This window comes from Suricata suricatta, chromosome 11 (genome assembly GCF_006229205.1).
Source record: "Suricata suricatta isolate VVHF042 chromosome 11, meerkat_22Aug2017_6uvM2_HiC, whole genome shotgun sequence".
In the NCBI taxonomy this organism is placed as follows: Eukaryota; Metazoa; Chordata; class Mammalia; order Carnivora; family Herpestidae; genus Suricata; species Suricata suricatta.
The window spans coordinates 18,331,963-18,356,026 of record NC_043710.1 but is presented as its reverse complement, the minus strand read 5'-3'; the positions used below and the strand labels follow the sequence as shown (position 1 = coordinate 18,356,026).

The 24,064-nt window shown below is 47.9% G+C and overlaps 1 protein-coding gene across 2 annotated transcripts in view; it reads left to right on the top strand.

Annotated features, from left to right (window-relative positions):
* The window catches only part of EXT2 (exostosin glycosyltransferase 2), a 136,071-nt gene that overhangs the window by 108,505 nt on the left and 3,502 nt on the right, over positions 1 to 24,064 (top strand). For both annotated transcript variants that reach the window (XM_029956193.1, XM_029956192.1), the window contains 3 exons: positions 14,247 to 14,390; positions 17,283 to 17,411; positions 19,394 to 19,476. In XM_029956193.1, the coding sequence (XP_029812053.1) occupies positions 14,247 to 14,390; positions 17,283 to 17,411; positions 19,394 to 19,476 (356 nt within the window). The remainder of the gene's footprint in view (positions 1 to 14,246; positions 14,391 to 17,282; positions 17,412 to 19,393; positions 19,477 to 24,064) is intronic.

Below are 24,064 nucleotides of genomic sequence, written 5' to 3'. Positions count from 1 at the left end.
TTCTTTATTGTATATTGTTTTATCTTTCATTAACTTTTCTTGATTAGTTCTTCAATTACTTTCATGAATTTAAGTTGCTGTTATTTTCACAGACGTGAGGGTATTTGAAGGCCTTATAATGCTTCTGTTAGAGGGTCGGAAACATCGATGTGCAGAAACCGTTTTAGAGAGATGGGCTCCAAGGCTGCTCGAACTAGAGCAAGGCCGGAGGGCAGCTCACAGGCTGCAGGTGCCCCAGCGCAGGAGAAGGAACCGGGAGGCTAACGTAAGAGGGAAGAGACAGCGGATCTAGAACCCCTTTCCAGAAGGTGGCTCGCTAGAGCGCAGCTAGGTAATGTTAACTGTAGTAGACTGGCCGTGCCCCTGGGGACCCACGGTCCACTGCACCTGGCCAGAAGGCTGTTTTAAAGAAACGCTGTGCCAAAATGCGAAGGGAACTTCGGGCTCATCCTGTCACCTGATGCTTTATCGCCAAGGAAACCAAGGTGCAGAGAGGCGCAGGGACTTCTTTAAAGTGTGAAATGGACATGGACTGCCCCCCTGCAGGTACCGCACAGCAGGCCCTGGGCACGGAGGCCAGGCCGGGTACGGGAGCCCTCTTTTCTTCCAGTGCCAGTGATTTGAGCCCACAGGCATTTGGACTCGAGACCTAGTCCTGGGGATCATTGGGAGAAAACGCAGGGGTCACTTGCCTGTGTACGTGGGCCCCGCTCCCTGGTGGAGGGTGGAGGTTCGGGGAGTGTTACCTTCCCCCTCCAGCCCTGGAATCCGGAGCCGGAGAATGCTCTTCCCTGGCCCTGCGTGCTTCTGACTTGTTTGACAAGCCCTAGTGAGCTACCAGATGTGGGAATTCTTTTCAGCCTGGGATAATTTATTTATCTGTTTATGTATTTTACCAGGAAAGTATCTATTGAGTTCTTGATACTCATTTGCAGGGAACCCCTGGGGGAGCAGTAGCAGTGTATAGTGTTACTTGAGTGTGTGATCTCCCCCCGCCCCCCCCCTCCAAGTCTGTCTGCTTTTATTTCAGACCTAAAGAGCCGGGACATAAAATGCAACTTGTTCCTCCTCCCCTCCCCTGCCTTTAAGAGAGTTTCAAACATGTGGCAGAAAAGGAGCCAGGCGGACTTGGCTGAATGTAGGAACCCGTGAATTTATTTTTCCTTCCATACTTTGATCCTCATTTCCAACCATAAAAATTATTAGTAGCACTTAAGTGCTGAACATTTTTCACCTGCGAGATGTGAAACGCTCTTGGCTAATAACACTGGCTATGAAGTCAGTACTTCATGTGCGGACGGGAGCTGGCGCAGCACGGCTGTGTTTTGTTAGGCGCACAAAATGCTGGTGCCTCCCTCCCTCTGGCTGGGTGTGCCGTAGGTGGCAGAGGCTAGTTGAACCTCTTGGGTGCTGATAAATTTTGAGAATCTAGTTATATCATTTTGTTGATAGCTCCCTCCCTGGGGTAATGGCAAGTACATACTTCCAAAGAATCATGGCGAGACGGCAAGATAACATAGAGTGCCCTCCTTACTTTCTGGAGAACATACAATCATCTCTGAGTGGGCTCCCCGGGTATAGGAAGTACCGAGAGGAAAGGCACACGGGGAGAGTGAGCTCGGGTGTGTGGTTGCACGGGGACGGTGAGAAGCATATTGACCGGAGCGGGGGAGCAAGCAGTGCCTGCGTTAATAATGGAAGCTAGCTTGCTTAGACAACGTAGGGCCCGCTGAGAAGCTCAAGGTGGTAAATAGAGGCCCCGTAGGTTTGTAGGAGTGTCTTGTCCAAAGCAGTCAGATCACAGGATGAATGTGAAACAACAGACACTAAAGACAGCGAAGGCCAGGTAGATAGAGGTGTAAAGTCTATAGACTTAATGTTCAAATGGACTAAAGAACCAAAGAGAAGGAAAAGACAGGCTTCCCCATAGCTCGTATTTCATTTGTGACAAGGGAGCTTAGCTAATTGAAGACTTGAGGCTCTGTATAACAGTTACATTTGAAACAGAATTAGTAAAATACTTATATATTCATCCAGGGAGGGCAGACAGATAGTATAATCTGTGATCCTAGTAAACTATCCCACCTTTTCCCTCCTGGCTAGAGGAGCTGAGAGGTGAAGACAGCCTATCATGGCATAGACTTCACAGTAACCTCCAGTAGGTAATTTAGAGAGAGAGAGACTCTCTCTCCTGTTCATTTCTGTCCAAGCTTTCTGCCGGTGAAAGGGCCACAGACACTGGGCCTGGGGAACAAGTAAATGTAAAACAAGTGTTGGACTGAGTCCAAAGATCGTTTCTCACAGACTTGTGGTTATGATCATTCCAATAGGTTTCCCGTTTCTCCTCCCCAGATGTCCCCAGAGCCCTACATCTGAAGACATGCTCAGGTCTGTTGGGAGTCCAGGAGACTGACTCCAGAAGAGTTTTCCTTGATGGCACATGGAGCTCACCCTACTATGGGCTCTAGGGCAGGCTTACCCTTGGGGTTCATCTAGAGTACCAAGAAACTCAGTTCTGAAACAGCCAAGATGGATTAAAAAAAAGAGAGAGAGAACGTCCCTAAAGGAGGGCCTAGAATGCAAGGGACAGCCCTGCAGTGGGCGGATAATCTAACTCCCAGAGCCGTCTCAGCCTTGGGGAAAAAACATAGATTTCCATTCTTTGACCTCCTGGCTGACTCAGATCTTTGTGCGTTCACAGGGTCTGACCTAGAGGGGGACTGAGAGATTCCAGTATTTCCTCCTCTTCTCTGGGTAATGGGCTGTCCACATGGCCACCAGCATCAGGATTCGCTGTGAGCTGCGCCCACTTTGGGTAGTCACAAAGCCAAACCTTCGAGAGCTCTTCCGGATCAACATTTGTGCTGGGTCTGATACTCAAGCCTTACAGTGTGGCGAGAGCCATAGTGGAGCTTTCTAGAATTGTACGTTTCTTAGGACTCATGCTGTGTCCTCCTCATCAGTTAACTGGCGTAACATCAGTAAGGCCTTTGGGACCGTATATTATGTCTTAGTGAGAGAACATTTCCTGAGCCTAATCCTAATGCTAATACAATGGTGAGTATTCAAAGACATCTGTCCGTCTTTCCTTCCGCTTTTCCATTTCCTTATGGACCCAAAGAGTGGGCATTATAGAAACCGTTGTCTTCAGAAGAGGACTGGGCCAGATGGCTCGTTTCAGTGACTGTCCCTGCCCAGAAGGTACAGTCAAAGCCTCCCTATGAGGGGCCACGTGGCAGACTGTGGCTCTTCCACACAGTCTGTCCCCAGGATGTTCTTTAGTGCCGCAGGCTCCGTTTTCAGCCTGGAGGAGAACCCCCAGGAATCGGTCAGGGCTGTCCTATCTTCAGCTTGCACTGATTTACACACGGGGCTCCTGGGCGCCAGGGAAGCTGTGCATGTGGGCCACTGCTGTAGCCGGAGCTGCTGACAGAGGACCCGAAGCCGCGGCCAGGAGCCCACGGAGGTGCTGAGAGGAGCCGTGGCGAAGTGTGACCTCTCCGAGCTCTTCTAAGGCGCCCAGGCCCCGCTGGAGAAGAAGTCAAACAAATATTAAGGGAAGGAAATCGAATATGTATGCTGAACGTTGGCACAACATCTGAGCGTTTTAAAAGTGTGCCCGGTTGGGAATTACGGTCGAGTGACACTTTTTTCTTCCCCACTGAGCAAATTAAAATGACAAGCTCAGGATTTATTTACCTAGCCATTGATGAAACATCAAACGTCCCCTGTCCCAAAGAGGGGGGAGTGTGCTTCCCGCTGTCACGCCTTCCCACCGAGGTGTCCCCTCCTCACCCACTTGCATCCCAGATAACGCAGGTGAGTCGGTTTCCACACATTGTCCCGGAGCGCTTATCTCGTGTGGGGCTCCCCTGACCTTGTCGCGCCCTGGCCAGTGTGCTCCCCACCGTGCCTCAGCATCCCTCCCGTCTGCCGTGCGCGGTGCCTACGGCCCACCTGGCCTTGTGGCTCCGTGCCTCAAAGAGCTAATGCTTATGACGTGGGATCGTTATTTTAAAGAGGTGTTGGTACACTTGATGGTTTAAAGAACGCATGCGTTCCCTCCCCCCATTCGAAAGGAGATATCTGCAGTGATATTCCAACCTGAAAGGATCCGTATGTTTGAGGGTTATTGTTCCAAAAGCTGCCCGTTGTCTTGTTGGGATTGATTACAGGCTTTGGCTGCTCCAGGAATTCAGAGCTTCAGAATTTGGCTTATGATTTAGGGATACGGGGAATTTGTCTTGCATGGGCTGCTTATCTGCCTTGATTTTGATAGAGTTGCTTAAGGGAGGTGTGTGGGCGGGGCTTGGCATGGGGCCCGGGGAAGCCTTAGCAGCGTCCAGGCTGTAAGGGTCCCTAGCGTCTGGGGGGGTGGGGGGAGCATCTGTAGCTTTCCAAAGAAAATTCTGTGTTGTTCCCTAGTGTGAACCTGCATCCTCCACTGCTGGTTATAAAGCTGCTGGCAAAATCATGAATCGGAGACAGTGGTTGTTGATTGCTGCTGCATTAAGCCTAGCGATTCCACATTTTGGAAGAAGAAAAGGAAAGCAAGCTTAAGGGATCAGAGTAGTCCCCTGACTTTAGAATGGTCATGACTGGAAATAGTGAGTCTTTAGAAGGTAAACTAGTCTTTGTAATGTTTATAGCTCCCCTCTTAGATCAGATTTGTTTCTTGGTCTTGAAAATTGGTGCCTAGGGTTCACATTAATTGCGATTATGGTATGTTTGCTACTCTCTGTTGATGGGTTTAGATCAGGCGTTGGCAACCTCAGTTTGTCGGTTCCCAATCAGCCTCTGAGTGGCACTGGAGACGTGAGGGCGGGGGAGGCGCTGGACACATGTTGACACTGCTCGCTTCTCACAGCCAGGCCCCTGTCTACACCCACGGCCTAGATCTCTGGGGCTGGATTGAAGAGCTCCCCTAGTTTAGAGTAGTCCATTCGGGCATGATTGTGCTGGCCTGCTTACTGTTCCACGCCTGGTGCTTGTCACATAGTAGGTGCTCAGGAAACACTTATTGACTGAATGAGTCCACATAATGTGTTTGGACATTGAATTTTCTGTGAAATATAGTTTCTCTGAGTAAAATTTCATGTTGTTGTTCAAAGTTATATGACCCCCTATTCTGTATTGAGTGAGAGGATCCAAGTAGAGGTCTCTGTGCTGGTCTGCTAAGAAACACTTAGCAAAGAGTAATCTTGTACGAATGACTTACCCAGTTGGGGGCAGTGGGAATCCCAACCCGCACTTTGTATTTTTCTCTTAAAATGAAATCCATGGAGTCTTTTCCTTATTCCCTGGCCGCCCACCCCCAACCTGGAAGTACCCTTACCCTTCTTTTAACTCATTCTGTGCTTTTTCCTGCATCCTTGCTTTCTTTCATGTCTAGCTTTTTATGCATATGTCATTAGCTTTTCTAAGCAGTAAGGTCCTTAATAACCAGATACACGCTTTATTTTTGTGTTCATTCTTTGAATTATAAGACAGCCCCTAAAAATTATGCTGAGTGAAAAAAGCCAATCCCAAAAGGTTGCATACTATGTGATTCCATTTATGTAACTCTGAAATTGTAGAATTATATAAATGGAGAACACATCAGCGGTTGCCAGTGGTTGGAGGGGAGGGTGTCCGTAAAAGATCAGGTGGAGAAATCTCGACATCTTACCTGGGTCAGTGTCAATATTGTGTTGTGATGTCGCACAGTAGTTTTGAGATGTTGCCGTTGGGTGGAACTGGGTAAACAGTGCACAGGATCTCTGTTCGTTACTTCTTACAACTGCTTTTGAATTTGCAATTATCTCAAGATATTTAATTAAAAAAATAGCAGGGGCTCAGTAAGTATCTGTGAATGGAATGCATAGATGAATTAACAAATAGGAGTACTCATATCTCTCTATCCCTAGGCTTTATGATTTTAGCTTGCTGTTGGGTTGCCTTTCTAGGAAGTGATATTAGGATTGATATTCTTATGGTAGATGGGATGGATCTGAGTTTTTTAAAAAACTCTGTTGAGGACATCTTTTGTTTTGACAGTTTGGACTTTAAAAGAAAAATTTAATGTTTATTTATTATTGAGAGACAGAGACAGAACGTGAGTGGGGGAGGGACAGAGAGGGAGACAGAATCTGAAGCAGGCTCCAGGCTCTGAGGTGTCAGCACAGAGCCCAATGTGGGGCACGAACCCACAGACCCTGCGATCATGACCTGAGCCGAAGTCCAATGCTTAACCGACTGAACTACCCAGGCTCCCCAACAGTTTGGACTTTGTTTTAGTTTATGCCTTTTATTGTAAGCCACCCCAAGTCATTTTTTAGAAATGCACGGGCTATAAATAAATACTTTGTAAGAGTCCTGCAGCTGCTTGATTCCCCGGCAGGAGGTTGTGGGTTTTAAGCAGACGAGTTGGTGGGCTAGTATGCTGAAGTGACTCCTGTATAACCCGCTGGGAGCCACAGCGGTGCCTCAGCCAGGAGGCCAGAGTTCATGGTCAGCGCCACTTCTTCCCTTTGCACAGTGAGAAGAAAAGAGCGTTTGGCCAGTTTTGCAGTTGTATCCCTGATGGTAGTGACGGAAGGCACCGGGGCAGTGACGTGAAGTACGGGGAGCTCCCCCTTGCTGGACAGAGCTCATATCTTTGGTCCCCCGTCTTTCAAATTGAGCCTCACCAAAATCAACTGGAAATTCTGAAGCCTCAGTAGTAGTTATCTACAAAAATTAAAGTCTCCGTTTCCACTCATGCAGGATTTAAAGAGAGTAGCCATTTGACTTACGATCACTTTTCTTCTTTTAACTTCATTAAACAATCCCCTGGGACCAGACTTGGAAATCGTATCCCCCACCCCCCAGAGCCAAGGTTATGGAAATAAAAATGATTTCATGTTCAGTGTGTCCCGAGGAGTGTGAGATTGGAAAACCCACGACCCAGTCCTGACCCGTCCCTTACCCCTTCCATCCCCTCAAACTCACGTCTTTCCTTCTCTTTGTTATTCTCTCTCAGGAGATTCATTTCCTCATGAAAAATGGTAGTGGAGCTTCATCTTTCATTCAGCTGCTTTTTGCTTGTGTTGCCTTCCCTGCCTCACAGATTGCCAGGTTCCAGCAGGCCCACGAAGTCGTCTGTGGGCCTCCCTCGTTTGCTGCGCAGCTGACGGGAGTTCCTTCTTTTCCTGGTGAGCGTGTGGCTTTCCTGGCTAAATGGGAACCACATTCATGAAGAGCCTTCAGCTTTTAGAGGACAGATACCAGGGGGGAGCGCAGGGTTTCGTGGGTCTCGCCACCTCCTCTCCCTGCCCTGCTCTCCTCTCCGCGTGGTCGGCACGCGTGCGTGACTCTGCCCGTGTCTGCGCCGGGGAAGAACACTGACGCCGAACGCCATCCCGGACGGCGCCCCCTGACTTCTCTGTTTCCCAGGCTGGGTGCTGAGCTTGGCGAGATGAGGCCCTTTTCGCCTCAGAAGAGGAGGAAATCTTGCCCCTTCCTGAGCAGATGCCCAGGCTGGCAGTTAGGCTCCAGCTCGGGCTTGAACTGATAGTATAACGTAGGGAGGGCCTCTTCTTCTCCAGCTCTGTTTTCTCATCTGGACGGTGAGGGAGCTGCGCCGAATGAGCTCTGCCTTCCAGATGGTCTCCGGCTGCAGATCTCCCAGGTGGCGGGGGCAGGGGCCGGCGGCTCAGACCGCCAAAGGGTGAGTCTTTTCCTTTCTGTGCACAGAAGGCACCCGGTTGTGCCATCGGGGGAGATGGTACAGATAAAGACGAGGAGAATGCGTTAAAGCCACCTTCTCCAGCAGTGTCTTCTTAGTTGTGGTTACCTCTGAGGGGTTTAATAGTCCGTTCTCTCAACTCTGGCCAACCCCAGCCTGTCTCTTTGCCTTCATCGCCGAAGTCCGAAGAAAGAACTCGAAAGGAATGGAGAGCATGTCTCCCAGCACCACGACACTGACCTTCAGCCAGACTGGGGCAAATAGAATTGCTGCCCAAATCCCAGAAGCCTGCCCATGATCCTGGCTTTCCTGCTTGGCTTATTTTAAGCAAACCCTTGCCTTGGGTTGGAAAGGTCTCTCAGGCAGACTAAAATGATCTAACAGGTAAATCTTAATACTTAAAACAGCACGTACATGTATTTGTCAAAACCCATCAACATTAGGGAACTCCAGGTGACAACTTCAGGGCTCTCGGTGTCGAGCATTAGCATTTAATTGCATCCCAGGCATGGACAGAGGCTCCTTGGCTTTTTGCAAAATGCCCCCTTGACAAAAACTACCAACCACCAGTGTGACTAAAAAGCCTGAGCTGAAAATGAAGCCAATCAACTCAAGCCCCATTCTACTTCATTTCAGGAAATTCCAAATCTAAAAGGTGAGCTTTGTTCCCGGAGGGCTGAGAGTGGATCCGATAACCGGCCCCTCTGTGGAAACCAGCCAGGAATTGGAATGCAGCCAGCCAGCCTTCTCCCATCTGGGCAGCATGCATGACAAGCCGGAGGGCAGAAGGGCCACTAATCCGAAGATGTTCGAAAATCGGGATCCCGGCAGCCCTGCCTCCGCTGACCCCAGCATGCGCCCATGGGGTTCGGGCTGGCTCGTGGGCTCTGCTCCACTCTGATGGTCAGGGATTGACACAGCCCAGGGGGTGTGTGCGAGGACAGAAGTGAAACCCAGGCCCAGTCTGATGTGCCTGGGGTCCATGTTCTCCGCATTTCCCTCACCACTTCTTCATCTGTCTGGGCTCCTGATGCCTGATACATGTGGTATTCCTCTCACCCAGTAGCAATATTCCTGTGGAACTGCGCCTTTGAAAGCGTGATGACTCCAGCAGCCCCTTCAGAGAGTTGCTTTTCTCCGAAGGCTGACCCATGATTTCATAATCGTGGATCCCAGATGGGCACCACCTGTGGTTACACCTTCCCCCTGCTCCCCCTAGTCTGTTTCCTGAATCTGTGGTTAGCACACACCCTGGGTTTAAAATGCATTCTCCAAGCTACCTTGGAATATGGTGCATTAGCCAGCCTCTTTTCAGGAACCTTTATCGGGTACCCATATGTGAATGGTATTTTAAACCAAAGTTCAATAACTTGGGCCATGCACGGACTTAGAAACTTACAGCTTGCCACATGATCACAGCTGTCGAGTCAGTTTCTTTGGGAGCGTGTTAGTGAGGAAGAAGACGGAAGACTTTAGCCCTGAAAGGACATTAGAGGTCACTTAGTCCAGCCCCCCCCCACCCTTTTGCAGATGGCAGAACGGAAGCAGCACAACCTGAATGGTTTGCACAACTCCTCCGTGGCAGAGCTAGGCCTGGAGCTGCTTCAGCCGGGCCCCTTGGCGCACTCTCTGTAGTAGGGACCCTAGGCTGCCTCCTGTGCCTTTTAAACAAAGGTAGATGGTTGGAGTTTGATCCGATGGCATTGGGAAGCCACAGAAGACCTCGGGGAGTTTGCAGGAGGGAGGGGGGAGAGAGAGAGATGTGATAGATAACACTGCTGACAGCTCAGTGAGCACAGCTGGGAGTCCAGAGAAGACTAAATTTCCACGATCCAGGTAAGGTGGTCAGGACCCAGTTTATAAACCTTCGAGTGGAAGCAAACAGCATGGATTATGTTGTTACAGCCCCTGTTTAAATAGTGATGTGGAATAGCCCCCCAAATGCCGGGACTGTTGAATTATTGCTTAGTCCCTAACCAAGGCATAGAGTTTATTGTAACAGACATGGGCTTCTGTTTTCAAAATTCTGTGTGAGCAAAAATAGATGAGGACAGTCTCTACAGAGGACTTGAGCAGCACAGGCCAACAGTCATGCAATGGCCCAGTGACCTGAGCTTAGCTGCAGAAGCACTGTTACCACACTCCAGCGATGTCCTGTGACGTTTCAGATGCCCGCACGGCAATATATAAAGGCATCTGTTAGTAATGACAAAAGGCTGGCCCCAGAGCATTTCCCCGAGGTAAAAAGAAAAAAGTTGAACTAGCCACGAGGAGAGGGGGTGGAATTTGAGTTCTCGCTCTTCTGGCCAGGAAGATGCTTTACTGTCTACATAATCGACGCCCTGCTACACTGGGGCTCGATTAGAGAGGGTCGTGCTGCTCGGCCCCACTCCGTTTTGATCCCGTAGTCAGCTGCAGAGTTATAGATGAAGTGACAAGGATGGTATCTTGATTGTATGCAGCTGCCTGGAGCAAGTCAAGGGCAGAGGGGCCCCCGCCTGAGGAGCAGCGCTCACCAACGGCTCCAAAGGAATCTGAAGTCCAGGACGCCTCTGACACTTTTAGAACAGCGTAGTTCAGCATTCTGTGACCCAGTGTCACCGAATTAAGTCCTTGTGGAGAGAAGTCTGATAAGTAGCTTCAGCTAACAGGAAGAAGACAGAAATCCTGACAGCGTCGGACCCTAAAACCAAGTGTTGCTGTGGATGCTGCAAATGGGGGCTTGCAGAGAAGGGGGCTTGCAGAGAAGGGCCTGTGGGAAAGCGCGGGGAGTGCAGACTTTGCTGACTCAAAGTAGATGCGGGGTGGAGGCAGATGCAGCTCACATCCGGAAGGGGTATCAGCCAAATGGATGCCTCCCCCTGCCACCACCCTGCCCCTCCCTGGTGCTTAGGTTACTTCTGTGTGCCTGGGGCCTTTCAGAAGCTCTTTAGTTCCACTGAGGTGATTGCAGCAGCGGTGTGACTTGGACAAGCAGGTGCTCGGGCTCGGGGCTGGCAGAAGGAAGCTGGCAGCACACATAACGGGGGACGCAGGGCCCACAAACCAAACAGCAGTCATGGCTCACATTTTGGGTTGTTGCTCTGGGCTCCATCAAACTGTAATAGTATCGTATTATTTTAATCTGCAGAAATGCAAACCCCAGAGCAGGCACTCAGCAGCAGCCTTACGCACCTGAGGAGGCGTTTGACACGACTTCCTTCCTCGGCAGCTATTAGGATGATGGCTGTGGCTGATTAGCTCTCTTGATTACAACATGGTGTTAATGAGGCCAAGGCTGTGAGTTTGAGATGCCCATTAGGTGACCTGGTTTCACACAAAGGAAACCCAGGCCACGCTCAACGCCCAGGTCAGAGAGCACATAAACGCACGCGGATGGTCACAGGAGGGTCAGGTGAGACAGTGTAATGACTCAGCGAATAACCCACTTCTGGAGAAGCTGTTTAGAACACGTGCTTCAGTGATGCTGAATCATTCCTGTGATCTTCACACGCAGAAGATGTGCCATGATTACTAACGGTGACTGTCCAGCGGCACCGTCGCAGACTTCCTGACTGAAGGAGAGCACTGCCTCTGCTCTGCAGTCCCTTCGAGTCTCAGCGCCGGTGCCTGCTGCTGGGCCTCCGTGGTCGTACATTCAAAACGTGCAAGCGGAAGGTCGCCATGTGCGGGCGCGCTTCTCTGCTTGAGGGAAAAGGCCAAACTTCTGTTCTCATGGAAGTAAAACATAAGGAAGTGATAGATAACCAGAGCAATTTCAGAAAATGAAAGTTTGGTGAAGAAAAAGATGGAGTGAGGGGACATGATGGAGAATGGCCAGGTGGGAGAGGTGTCGCCGTGGCTTGGAAAGTGAAAGGCCTCTCAAAAGTAGGCGACATTTAAGCAGAGACCCAAATGATGAGCAAAGAACCAGCATTTCGAAGAGCTGGGGCAGTATCTGTGTCAGAAGAGACACAGGGGTTACGGTTAAAGAACGGAAAGGCCACCGAAATGGGGAAAAACATGGTAGAGGAGATGGGACAGTGGGTGCGCCCTTCGGAATGTGCTAAGGAATCTTGCTGTTATTCTGGTCATGGGAATCCATTCTTCATTTAGTTCCAGTCCTAGAGCATTTCTTAAAGAATCTGGGGGCGTTGGGTTCAAGCGTGTCCCTCGAAGAAAGATACTTTGACATCTTAACCCTTAGTGACCTTATTTGGAAATAGCATCTTCTCAGGTACTAAAGTTAAAGTGAGGTCACCAGGATTAGGGTGGGCTCTGATCCAGCTGGACTGGTGTCCCTGTAAGAAGGAAGATTTCGGGCACAGAGACACACAGGGGGAAAGGCCATCCGAAGACAGAGGTCAGGAGTGATGCGTCTGCATCCTAGGAATGCCCAAGATGAACAGCCAGCCACCGAAGCTAGAAAACAGCAAGGAAGGGTCCTTTCCCTCTCTGTGTCAGAAGGGAGCATGGCCCTGCCAGCGCCTTGGCCTCAGACTTCTGCATTTCTGTTGCTTGAAGCCGCCTGGTGTGTGAGTGTGTTCCGGTGGCCCTGGCCAACTACGGGGGGGGGGGGGGCGGGGGGTGCTGGCCCCCTGGCTGTGCCTCTCTGGGCAAGCAATGACACATCCTCCCTGGTTTCAGTGACCCATGGGCATTGGGGAACCCTCTGCTTGCTGCAGCATGTGACCATATGACATATGCGGGGACATATATAATGCAGAGGATATGAATTAAAAATATATATATTATACTCACATACACACATACATACACACATAATCGGATATAGCCTATTGGTTGAGTTACCCTGTATAGAATACAGATTTTTCTCACTCTGCCATAGGGTTACCCGATAAGCCCCTGGACGTTGAAAACGCCTTTAATAAACCTAATCTACCAAACATCCCAGTGGAGCCTATTCTACCTTAAAAGGTGCTCAGAACACTTCCATTAGCCTGTAGTAGGGCAAAATCATCTAACACAAAGCCCGTTTTATAATAATAAAGTGTGGAGCATCTTATGTAATTTACTGAATGCTGTACTGAAAGTGGCCAACAGAACAGTCGTCCAGGTACAAGATGGTTCTAGATTGTTGGCCCCATGCTTACACGGTGACTGGGAGCTGCAGCTCACAGACACTGCCCAGCATCACGAGAAAGGGTCGTACTGCAGAGTGCTGGCCCAGGAAAAGATCCAAATTCAAAAAATTCAAAATAGAGTTTCTACTGAATGCAAATCAATTTTGCACCATTGTAAGTGTAAGAAAATCCTAAGTTGAACTATCCTGAATCAGGGACTGTCTGTACTCTAATATTCTTTTACGAATATCCTTTTAGAGATACTCTATAAATAACGGTTTGGAAGGGGGAGAGTGGAAGTAAGGAGATGAGTCAGAGCCCTGTTAACAGCAGTCTAGGTGAGAGAGGATGGTGGGAGAATTGGCAGGAGGTGGTCGGAAGTAGAGCCAGCAGGACGTGCTGATGGATGGGGTGTGGGGAGGCAGGAAAGGAAGGAATAAAGGCCTTCTCATAGCTTTTGGGCTGGGGCACTCAGGTAGTTGATTTCTTGAGATAAGATTGGGAAAACGGCTTATCTGGGGATATGGAATCAAGAGTCAGCTGTTGGCTTTGTTAAGTTTGAGATGTCTATTGTTTATCCAATAGAAGATATTCAGTAACTAGTTGGTTATCTCTGCACATTCTGGGCCAAACAAGTTTAGAGGTCAGTAGATTATAGAAGGTACTTAAAAGGATGAAAACTAGTTGAAATTCGAGACGTTGAAGAATAGGGCACAGGACCAGACCCTCAGGAGCCTTAGAGGCCTGGTGAAGGGGGAGGAATCATGGTGCTGAGAAGTGGCAGCGTGAACAGCTGGTCAACTGTCAGAACTCCTAAATGGTGTGCACTTCCTCTTTTTTAGAGGTTAAAGAAAATTACACAGAAATACTCGGGGCAGGATCATTAGAAGTACCCCACTCTGGTATACAAATTTCGTTTCACAAAGCTGTATCTAAGAACCTTTCCAAATGTGGAAATCAAGTTTTTGTTCTCAGTGTGTTACAGATTATAGAATTAGGCACATTCTGTATAAACGAGGCTTCTAAGAGGTCATAGGAATGGCTGTGTGCTCCAGAGAAATCATTTTTTTTGTTTGTTTATTTTTAGAAACAGAGACTTTCTAAGTTTTCACAATGGCCAAATTTAATATAAATTAGCACCGTTGAGTTGCAGGGTTCCATTTGGTCTTCACGTGTGCATTCATTAAGAATAGAACCTGCTTCCATAATCATCTGTTAGGAGACCACCTACCTTGGCCCAATTAAGCAAGTTTCTAAGCAACTGCAGGAAGATTTGAAGGAAAGTAGAATCCGCATCTGCCTTTGAATCTTGATGGAATAACTAGCATCTGTTTAATTGAGCATCTTCAGGAGCCCATTCTGACCCGAGCTGGTGAAGCGCTCAGCCCAGGGAGGCTGCATGCCACGTGCATAACTTAGTGCTGGGCTTGGTCGTTGTCTGAACGGCGGATTGATTGTCCATGTGCTTCTTGCCTTAGGTGTGGCGGGAGTTTCCTGACCGGCTGGTGGGGTACCCAGGGCGTCTGCATCTCTGGGACCATGAGATGAATAAGTGGAAGTATGAGTCGGAGTGGACCAACGAGGTGTCCATGGTGCTCACGGGGGCAGCGTTTTATCACAAGGTAAGGGGCACAGGTGGGTCTGAGGTGACCAAACTGAGCGCAGGCTCTTTGTTCTGCTTGGCCCGGTTGAATTTCTGCTGAGTGTAGAGAAAATGTTCTAGTCAGAGAGCTTACGAAGGCCGTGTCGTGTCATGTGTCAACTACACTAGTTAGAAAATCAAAGGCCATGTTGTGTGATTTTTTAAGTTACATTTCTTATATAGATAATGTGTATGCTCATAATAGAAAATATGAAACATTCAGAACAAATTTTATCATAGGAGAAAAATCACTTTTAGTCCCATCACTTGGAGATAACTCATTGCTAGTGTATAGACGTTTTTTCCAGTTTGCCTCTTATTTATTTACTTATTCACATGTACAGATTGTTATGAATATTTTCATTAGCCTGCTTTTTGCATATGTTCTGAGTTTTTAACATTAACATTTCTTCATAACATGTTATATGCTAATATGCTATTGTATTAATATTCCCATAAATCATGTATAGATATTTAAAAAAATTTTTTTTACATTTATTTATTTTTGAGAGACAGAACATGAACAGGGGAGGGGAGAGAGAGCAAGTGACACAGAATCTGAAGTAGCTGTCAGCACAGAGCCCAATGCAGGGCTCGAACCCACAAACCATGAGATCATGACCTGAGCTGAAGTCAGATGCTCAATCGACTAAGCCACCCAGGTGCCCCATATAATTAGATATTTAGATTGTCCCTAATTTTTTTATTTGCTATTTTATTTATTTATTTATTTTACTTTTTTTTGGAGAGAGAGAGAGAGAGTGCATAAGTTGGGGAGAGGGGCAGAGGGAGGGAGAGAATCTTAAGCAGGCTCCAAGCTCAGCATCAGTCCCAGGACCCCGGCATCACAGCCAGAGCTGAAATCAAGAGTTGAATGATCAGCCAATTGAGCTGCCCAGGCACCGCTTTGTGGTTTTTGTTGTTTTGTTTTGGTTTGTGTTTTATTTTGTTTTGTTTTGCTATTTTAGATAAACTTACTATCTAATGCTTAGATAGTGATCAGTATCCATTTTCATAATTGTACTTACAGTAGATTTCTAGAAGTAGAATTATATCAAAGGGAATGAATATTTTGGTTTCGATATATACATATATTTATCTGTTGTTTTCAGTGTTGTTTGTGCCAATTTACACTCCCAGCAAAATACAAAACTATATTACTCTAACCCTCCCTCTGCATGAGATACGTAAAAAGAGAACATCCAACTGAGCTGTTTTGATAAGTGAAGACGGATCTTACTTTTTTCCCTTTGATTTGATTACTGTGGTTGAAACTCCTTTTGTGTCTTTTGTGTTTCCTCTCTTTTGAGAATTGTTACCTCATGTGTTTGACTTAGTTGAAGAGTGTGTATTGGGCGTTAGGATATTCAGTCTGATGGTGGAGCACCCGGGGGTGTGTGGTGCACTTGGACTGCACTAGGCTGGCTGTTGTCACAGCGGCGCAGGGCACTGGTGTCCGCGGAGCCTCTGGGGACCTGCTCACCCTGGTGCCATTACGTCAGCAGAGCTACAGGATAGTGATTGCTCGTTGGTGTCTCAGCTCTGCTGTGTATGTTTCAGGGCTCTTGATTTAGAAATGGGTTTTTGTTCTTAGCAATAAATAAATAAGGTTTATAATTCTTGCGGTTATGGTAATACAGTGCATACACTTTTTTCTCCATGAACTTCCACACTATTTCATACATGTACGTTATGGCAGTGCCAGAATTGCCTCATTTTGTATTTTACTTTAAAAAGCACATACTGGGGCGCCTGGGTGGCTCAGTCAGTTAAGTGTTGGACCCTTGATTTCAGCTCAGGTCATGATCTCCTAGTTTGTGAGTTTGAGCCCTGCAGTGGGCTCTGTACTGGCAGTGAGGAATGTGCTTGGGATTCTCTCTCTCCCTCTCTCTCTCTCTTCTTCACCCATCCCCCCCCCCACTTGCTGTCTGTATCTTTCTCAAAAATAAATAAAAATAGGGGCACTTGGGTGGCTCAGTCAGTTAAACGTCTGGCTTCGGCTCAGGTCATGATCTCACAGTTCGTGGGTTCAAGTCCCGCGTCAGGCTCTGTGCTGACAGCTCAGAGCCTGGAGTCTGCTTCGGATTCTGTGTCTCCCTCTCTCTCTGACCTTCCCTGCTCATGCTGTCTCTGTCTCTCAAAAATAAATAAAACACATAAAAAACATATTTAAAAAAATAAAATAACTGTTGCCGGAGGCGGCATCCTGCGGAAAGAATGTAGAAAAGAGGATTGAACATTATGACTCAAGGAGAAGAATTTAGTAGAGATCAGTGTACAGTGTGTCTCTGAGTGATATTTATTAAACACGATACATGAGTCTGAAGCATCTGCATCCTACAAGGTCTTCACACTCTACATATGCTGTTTATAGTAATTTTGTTATTTTATTTGGGTTTTTTTTGAGAGAGAAAGAGCAAGAGAGAGAGAGAGAGCACACACAAGTGGGGGAGAGAGGGAGAGAATCTTTTTTTAAGTCATTTTTAAGAGACAGCACAAGCGAGAGAGGGCACTGAGAGACGGAGAGAAAGAATCCCAAGCAGGCTCACACTGTCAGTGCTGAGCCCAATGCGGGGCTTGAATTCACAATTGTGAGATCGTAGCCTGAGCTAAAGTGAGACACTTAACCAGCTGAGCCACGCTGGCTCCCCAACAATAGGTGAATTTCAAATAAATGACAGTATTAATGATACTTGATCACCCAGCGAAAGCATTCTAATACTTCTTACAGTCTCGTGATTAATCCTATGAGAAACCCTGTCTCCAGGCTATGATTAAGTGGCCTTTTGTCTGCACCATCAACCAGTAAGTGGCCCCGTCAACCATGGTCCTCTGCCATTTGAATCTTTCTTCTTTCTGTCTTACCTGCCAGTATTTTAATTACCTGTATACCTACAAAATGCCCGGGGATATCAAGAACTGGGTGGATGCTCATATGAACTGTGAAGACATCGCCATGAACTTCCTGGTAGCCAACGTCACGGGGAAAGCTGTCATCAAGGTAGGAGGCGTCCTGGTCCAGCTTTGCCCCTGACTTTGTGATCTTGGGCGAGTCTGGGTCTCCGAGCCTGAGAAGTCCTCGTGACTAAAATGATGTGTTGGATTGGATGACTTTAAGCTCCCTTCTAGCTTTAAAGACGCGGTCACATTGTAACGCTGAAGCTAGGCTTCGATGATTTAAACATATTTTCTTTTTTTAAAATACAGTTTATTTAGTCATAGTTTTCAGTCTCCAGTATCCGAGATAAAGGCCGTGATGGTCAGTCTACAAATCATGTTTTTAAAAAACTAACTTTACTCTCAAAGCTGATAGGGAACCCAGATCTGTTAGGTAAAGAATGCAACTTACATCTTTCTTAAAGTAGCTGATTTTTGGTTTTTGCAGACATTGAGAAGATAGTACACTTTGTACAATTATAACTGTAGTTTTTCTCAACATTTTAAAATATCAATGACCAGTTTTTAAAAGTACCTTTCCCATAACATTAAAAGCGGAGAGTAAAAAAAATAAATCAAAGCTGAGAGTGCATAAGGATCACATGGGGATCGCTGTACCCGGGAGGGATGTCTGTTCCTGACATGTAGATCTTGCTCAAACCCAGATCCCCAGATAGCAAGAGAGAGTTTCCTCCTTTTATGAGTGGCATCATCCTGACCTTTTCTCCTTCTGGATTAGGATTCTGTATAAAACTGGGCAGTGCTTCTAGGACTGAGCCCCATACTAGAAAAACCTGGAGGCGTGGTATGGCCCCCACTGATTGTTCCTGAGGTTTATTGATGGGAGAAGTCAGATTAAACCTAAGGGGCTACAGGGGCGCCTGGGTGGCTCAGTCGGTTAAGCGTCCGGCTTCGGCTCAGGTCAGATCTCACGTTTGTGGGTTCGAGCCCCGCATCAGGCTCTATGCTGACAGCTAGCTCAGAGCTTGGAGCCTGCTTCACATTCTGTGTCTCCCTCTCTCTCTGACCCTCCCCTGCTTGCTCTCTCTCTCTCGCTCTCTCTCTCTCTCTTTCTCTCTCTCTCAAATAAAAGACATTAAAAAAAATTTAAACCTAAGGGGCTACAAAAGAGGAAGAGTCAGTCCCTGTCTGTACTCTGCAAGCCTGACCCCGCCCCTGCCCCACCCCAGCTCTCTAACTCAACAGCTCACTGCAAGAAAAAGTCCAATATGCAAATCACGAAATTAGTTTTGAACCCCTCTTATCTCCAAAGTTGCTTTTTGATGCGCTTCAAGGTATTTCAGCTATGCCTGCTCACTCTGGACTGTCGTTGTGACATCTAGGTGCTTCTTAGCCTGGCCTCGGTTACCTAGCATTCTCCCCTGGCCCTGCGCCCAACCTCTCTCTGCTGTTTACTTAGCTTCCCTAGGTTTGGATAACAGTCTCCCTGGGGTTGCTAAGAAAATCAATAGCAGTTTTAAAGTTTGGGAGAGTGGGAGAGAGAGTCAGGGAAAAGAATTCAGAGGGTGAGGGACCATTGGAATTTTTTTGCTTGACTGAAGGGAATCGCAAAATAAGCTGGCATCTTCAAGAGCATGGTGCTGCTCAAAGCGTTTGCCATCAGCCGGAAGAAGGAAAGAGTGCCTGCTGGAACCGAGGTTACGGTGAAAGTTATGGGAAGCAGTATTTCATCGCCCTTATGGCTGCAAGAACAAATGGTGTTTATACAAGGACCTTGGCAGTGAGAAAACAGTCATTAAACAGGAATTAAGGAGCTTGTCATCACCACTTCTTTCCAGTTACAGAAGGCAAAAGCCCTCCAAGCCGTTTTTATTGGGCCCTTGTGAGTTGTGCCGTTGGCCGAGCCAGACAGAACTGAAGGAGGAACGGCGAGGCGTGTGTGTGCGCATGCGCAGGCTCGCGCGTGCACGTGGAGGGAGCCAGCAGCTCAGCTCACAAAGCAGAGGCGTGCAGGGTGTTGTCACAGGCGTGATTTTATTGTCCTTGGCACTGACGGCCAGGTGTGCTTTTGTACTTCCCTGGCAGGTAACACCGCGAAAGAAATTCAAGTGTCCTGAGTGCACGGCCATTGACGGGCTTTCGCTAGACCAGACGCACATGGTGGAGAGGTGAGTGAGCCTCTAACCAAGTCCGCCCTAGCCTCTGATCCCCATTTCCTGCCTGGGGCCTGTTTATGGGACTTGTTGGAGATGTAAGGACAGCAGCTGGTAGCCATAGTCACCTCCCTGTGCACTGTGGGAATTGCATTAGTTCAAGCCCAGGTCATCCACAGAATTAATTTGGAATGCTACTCACTCAATTTGTAATGGCTGGAAGGGACTTAAAAATATAGCTGGCCTTAAGCTCCCGAAGTCAGGTTCTCCATGCGGACTAGCAGTCAGCCATCCACGGCCGTTCGAGTGGAGGCTAGTTAATTCCAAGAAAGCACTGCATTGTTGTGCAGGGTAGTGTCTCTGTGTGGCAATAGAAGTTTGATTGGAGAGAATGAAACAAAACCTAGAGACAAATCACCTTTGCTGACCAAGCACCTACCAAGAACAGAATGGAAAACGCAGCTCTTTACAGAGAGAGAGAGGAGCCAGGCAGCCTGAACTCCCTTTTATTTCAATCCATCACGTAGTCAGTAGGCACACTTTTGTGTAGTACTGAGCCTCGAAGGGGGGTGAGCATGAAAGGAGTGGGAAACGTACATCTCCCCCTTAGGATCATGATACTATTTCAGGAGACCTCATCGTCCTCACTTGTGTCCCCAAGGCCCCCAAGCTTGGCCCCTCCTGAATCAGACCCAGTTCTTCCAAAAGGCAGCTCCTTCCATAAGACAACAAGCTCAGACATCTCGAAGCAGTGCTATCAGGGGACCCGCGTGCACTCAGGAAAGGTGGTAGTCACCCGTAGAGAGTGGGCTAGCGAGCGCAGGTGTCCCCGGGTCCCCTGTGTCTGCCTGCAGTCTTCATGTTTGAAATCCATCCACCGTGTTCAAATCCTTAAAGCCTGGAGGATCTTTTTGTACAGAAAGTTGATTCTCTTGGTCTGGATTCTTCTATAATGCTTTACTCCTTCTTATTCCTACCCTCTAAATAATCTCAATCTCTTTCATATATAAATATTTTACCCAAATGACCCGGCTTTTATCAACTGTCAGTGTGAAATAATATAGTACCGTGATTTTAGAAACGTCTGTCACTGGTATCATAGTTATTGCACCGTCAGGGGCGGTGACATTAACGTGTCGGAGCTCATTTGGAAGAGACCCCGATCATAGTTCTATTGGAGTACACAAAATTACTATTAAACCCACCTCCATTCTTTGTGTTTGGGAGAATTCACAGCGTTAAGCAATTGGTTGTTGAGGAGGCTGAGTGAAAATGATGGGGTTTTATGGTGTAAGAGAGGAATCTTAGGGAGAAACATTGACCTGATGATGGCCTTGAAGTTCATGCTAAGGCCAAGCAGCTCTTCTCCACATCACTGAGATGACAGGTGCACAGACACTTAAAATGCAGCGAGAGAGATTTAAGTTAGATATAATTATTACTAAACACTGAATAAAGTAACTAAGGAGATGTGGGGGCTTCCTTTTGGGACAGGATTTTTAAAATAGAATACATGACTACCCAGATGTTGTTAGGCTTAAATCAGATTCTGTCAGAGCCATAATTAACAACAAATTCACACACACACACACACACACACCACAGGGCTATATGTGATAAGCACCATAAGGGAGGCTCAGAAGGTTATAATTGGTCAGAGGAAAGAGAAGTGGCTTCTCACTAGGTTGATTATTAGGCATAATTTTGTAAAATATGGCACTTGGAATAAGCCTTCAAAGATTGCTGGGATCACTGGGCAAGAAGAGGAGATCCAGGCAGGGGACACCGGTGGTTGAGGGTTCCAGGCATCAGGTCGAAGGTGTATCTGGCACACAGTTAGGAGTCCAGTGTGGCTACAGTGTAGACTTCTGGCCTGTTGGTGCCAGGCCCTGAAGGACTGCCCAGTGCAGGAGCCTGAACGAACTTTTTCAGGCTCTGATATGCCATCAAAAGTTTTTGAACAACAGAGCTTGATCAAAGCATTGTTTTGAGATTAATTTGGAAGTAGTGCAGAGTGGAATGAAGGCGAAGGAATTGAAGAAAGCACATACGGAAATGAAATGCTTGAACTAAGTTGAGTGTAGAGAGGAAGGGATGGATTAAATATTCAGAGAGGCTTTTTTCCCTCCAAAGGAAGATAGGCTAGAACTTGAGTTTATGGAGAAGGAATCGACAGAGGGAGCTTAGATGTTGAGTCTGGAGGAGTGGTAGGACCGTCAACAGTGTGAATAATAAACAGTTAGGAGGAGACCAGTTAGGGGAGGAGGGAAGCTGGATGGTTGCACCTTTAACAGTGTAATTATCGAGGACAGGAGGAGATTTTAATCTCGGGGAAGTTGGAGAGCAGTAAGGTAGGTGAAGATTTGGGGGTCTTTTCCTCTGCATGTGCAGGTGTAGATATGGAGTAAGCAGTTGGAAATGTGGAGCCGGACCTTCAGGAAGAAGATGAAAACAAAGGTAGATACCTGAAAGACATCTCCCCAGAGATGGCCACTGACTGAAGAAAAGCCAAGGGCAGGATCTTGAGAAATTCTGACATTTAGGAGACAGACAGAGTAACTGAAAAGAGAGAAGAAGCCACTGCTGAGGCCAGGCGAGAACCGAGTCTATAGTACCCAGGACAAGGTGGGAGCAGGGGATGTGCAGACAGGGAAGACGTCTCTGAATTAGATGCTCACTGGTGACTTTGAAAAACTAGTGCCATGGGGCAATGGGGCTGAAGGGTGATGGCGTGTGAATCTGGGTGAGGAAGTAGAGTTAGTGTGTGTAGAATACCCCCTTGAGAAATTTGAGAGGAAACAGAGGAAATCAATCTTGAAATCAGAAACTGGGAGCAAAACTATTTGGGTTAAAGATTGAATCACTAAATTATCATACAAGGCACTCAGATGGGGAGGGAGGAAGGCATGATTTAAGCCATCTTGGGGAGACCCAGAAGCAGAGTTACGAATGTAGAATTGCCCATTCCTTGGTTTCTCTTAATAGGTCCCTTTGCAGAATTCACATTTTGCACAAAACAGTGAAACAAGTTAACCACTTTGCAAGTTATGACCTTGTGTTGGGGTTTGTGATTCAGTAAGCTTATTTATTCTTAAATTTGGGGTCTCGGAGCAGAAATCACAGTTGTGTAGGAAAGTAGCTTTTACTGCCAGCATCCATTTCCAGGATTGGCTGTCAATTCTTTAAGAGCTAGAAAACTGGAAGACTTTGTAACTGTTCATTTTGACCAGTATTTCAACACGTTAAGGGATTATGGCAGACAGTGCTGATCTTAAGAAAAAGAACAATTGTATTTTGATTCAGGCCAGTCCCTGTTCAGATTATGGGTCTGTCACTTAGGAGCTATCTGACTTAAGAAAACTGATTTCCCTTAGGCTCAACTCCAATCTTTTCATCCCCTAACATAGGTGTGTTAGTGTCTGTCAAGTTACGGTGTCCATTCACGGGTTCAACAAATACCTGTTGAGCCTCTTTGTAGGAAACACTGATCTGCGCTGGGGCTGAGCGAAGTGATATCACAGGAAAGCCCGTAGCACGACGCCCGGCAGCGTTATTTCCCTCCAGTTTCCACAGCAGCAGCCCTGAAGGCCCCAGGTTACTTGAGGTGACTGTACGTGTTTACAAGGAAAACAGAAAACCGTTAGTCCTTTCTCCCGCAGACGGTTCCAGCACTTCAGAGGTAGATGTCGGCGGCGCTCAGCCTGTCTGTGCTAGGTTATAAAACCACCCCAGGGGAGCACTTACTGCTGGACCCCTGACAGGACAACGCAGCCCAGCCATAGCCGCCACCAAACTCGCCATCTACCCCCACCTGGTTCCCCACCCAGATCCCCCCTGTGTGGAAAGATACTACACTTGGTCTTAGCCAAAAGGCCGAGAAGCGATTCCCCGTGTGGAAAGAAAGTGGCCAACACTGTCAGTCCCTGGAAGGGAGTCAGGGCCCCTCAGCCCTGCGAGTAGCCAGCGCTTCTCCAGCGCAGGCTGCGTGGAGAGAAAGAAGCACTCGCTAGGCTCGGCTAGCCAGGGGCAGCTGTCAACAGTCAGCTGGCCTGGGCCCCGGGGGCCTCCTGCCTTCGGCCTGCCCCGTCAGCGGTTCTGTTTACAGAGGGGACATTGTGCTCAGTTCTCTCCAGTGGGCCGCGGAGCCCCTTCCTCTGTCAAGATCCATGGTTCTCCTCTCATCCCTACTCACCGCTGCCTGTGCCGGGCACTGCTGGGCTTCGCTGGCCGGAGTGCGCAGGCACGATGACCGGAGGCTGGAGGAACCTGTACGTGTTTGTAGGCAGAAGAGCTTCAGTACGTAGGACCTCGGAGAGACGCTGTCTGCCACTGCCCTGACCCTGTACTTCGAGGGGAGGGCTTCCTCGGTACCACTATGTGGACATGCCTCGGTCTCTTCCCGGGTCCCCTCTCAGTTCGGGACCTCGGCCTCCACCTCCGGAGTCTCACAGGACTGGCCGCAGGGGGCAGTGTCAGGGCCGGAGCGTCTCGGTAGGCTGGTGGAAAGCCTAGAGGCTCTCTTGCCGGTGCAGGCCTGGGTGGGCACCCAGCTCCAGCACTTTCCAGGGCTGGGGCCTCAGGCCTCCACTTCAGCTTGTCAGCC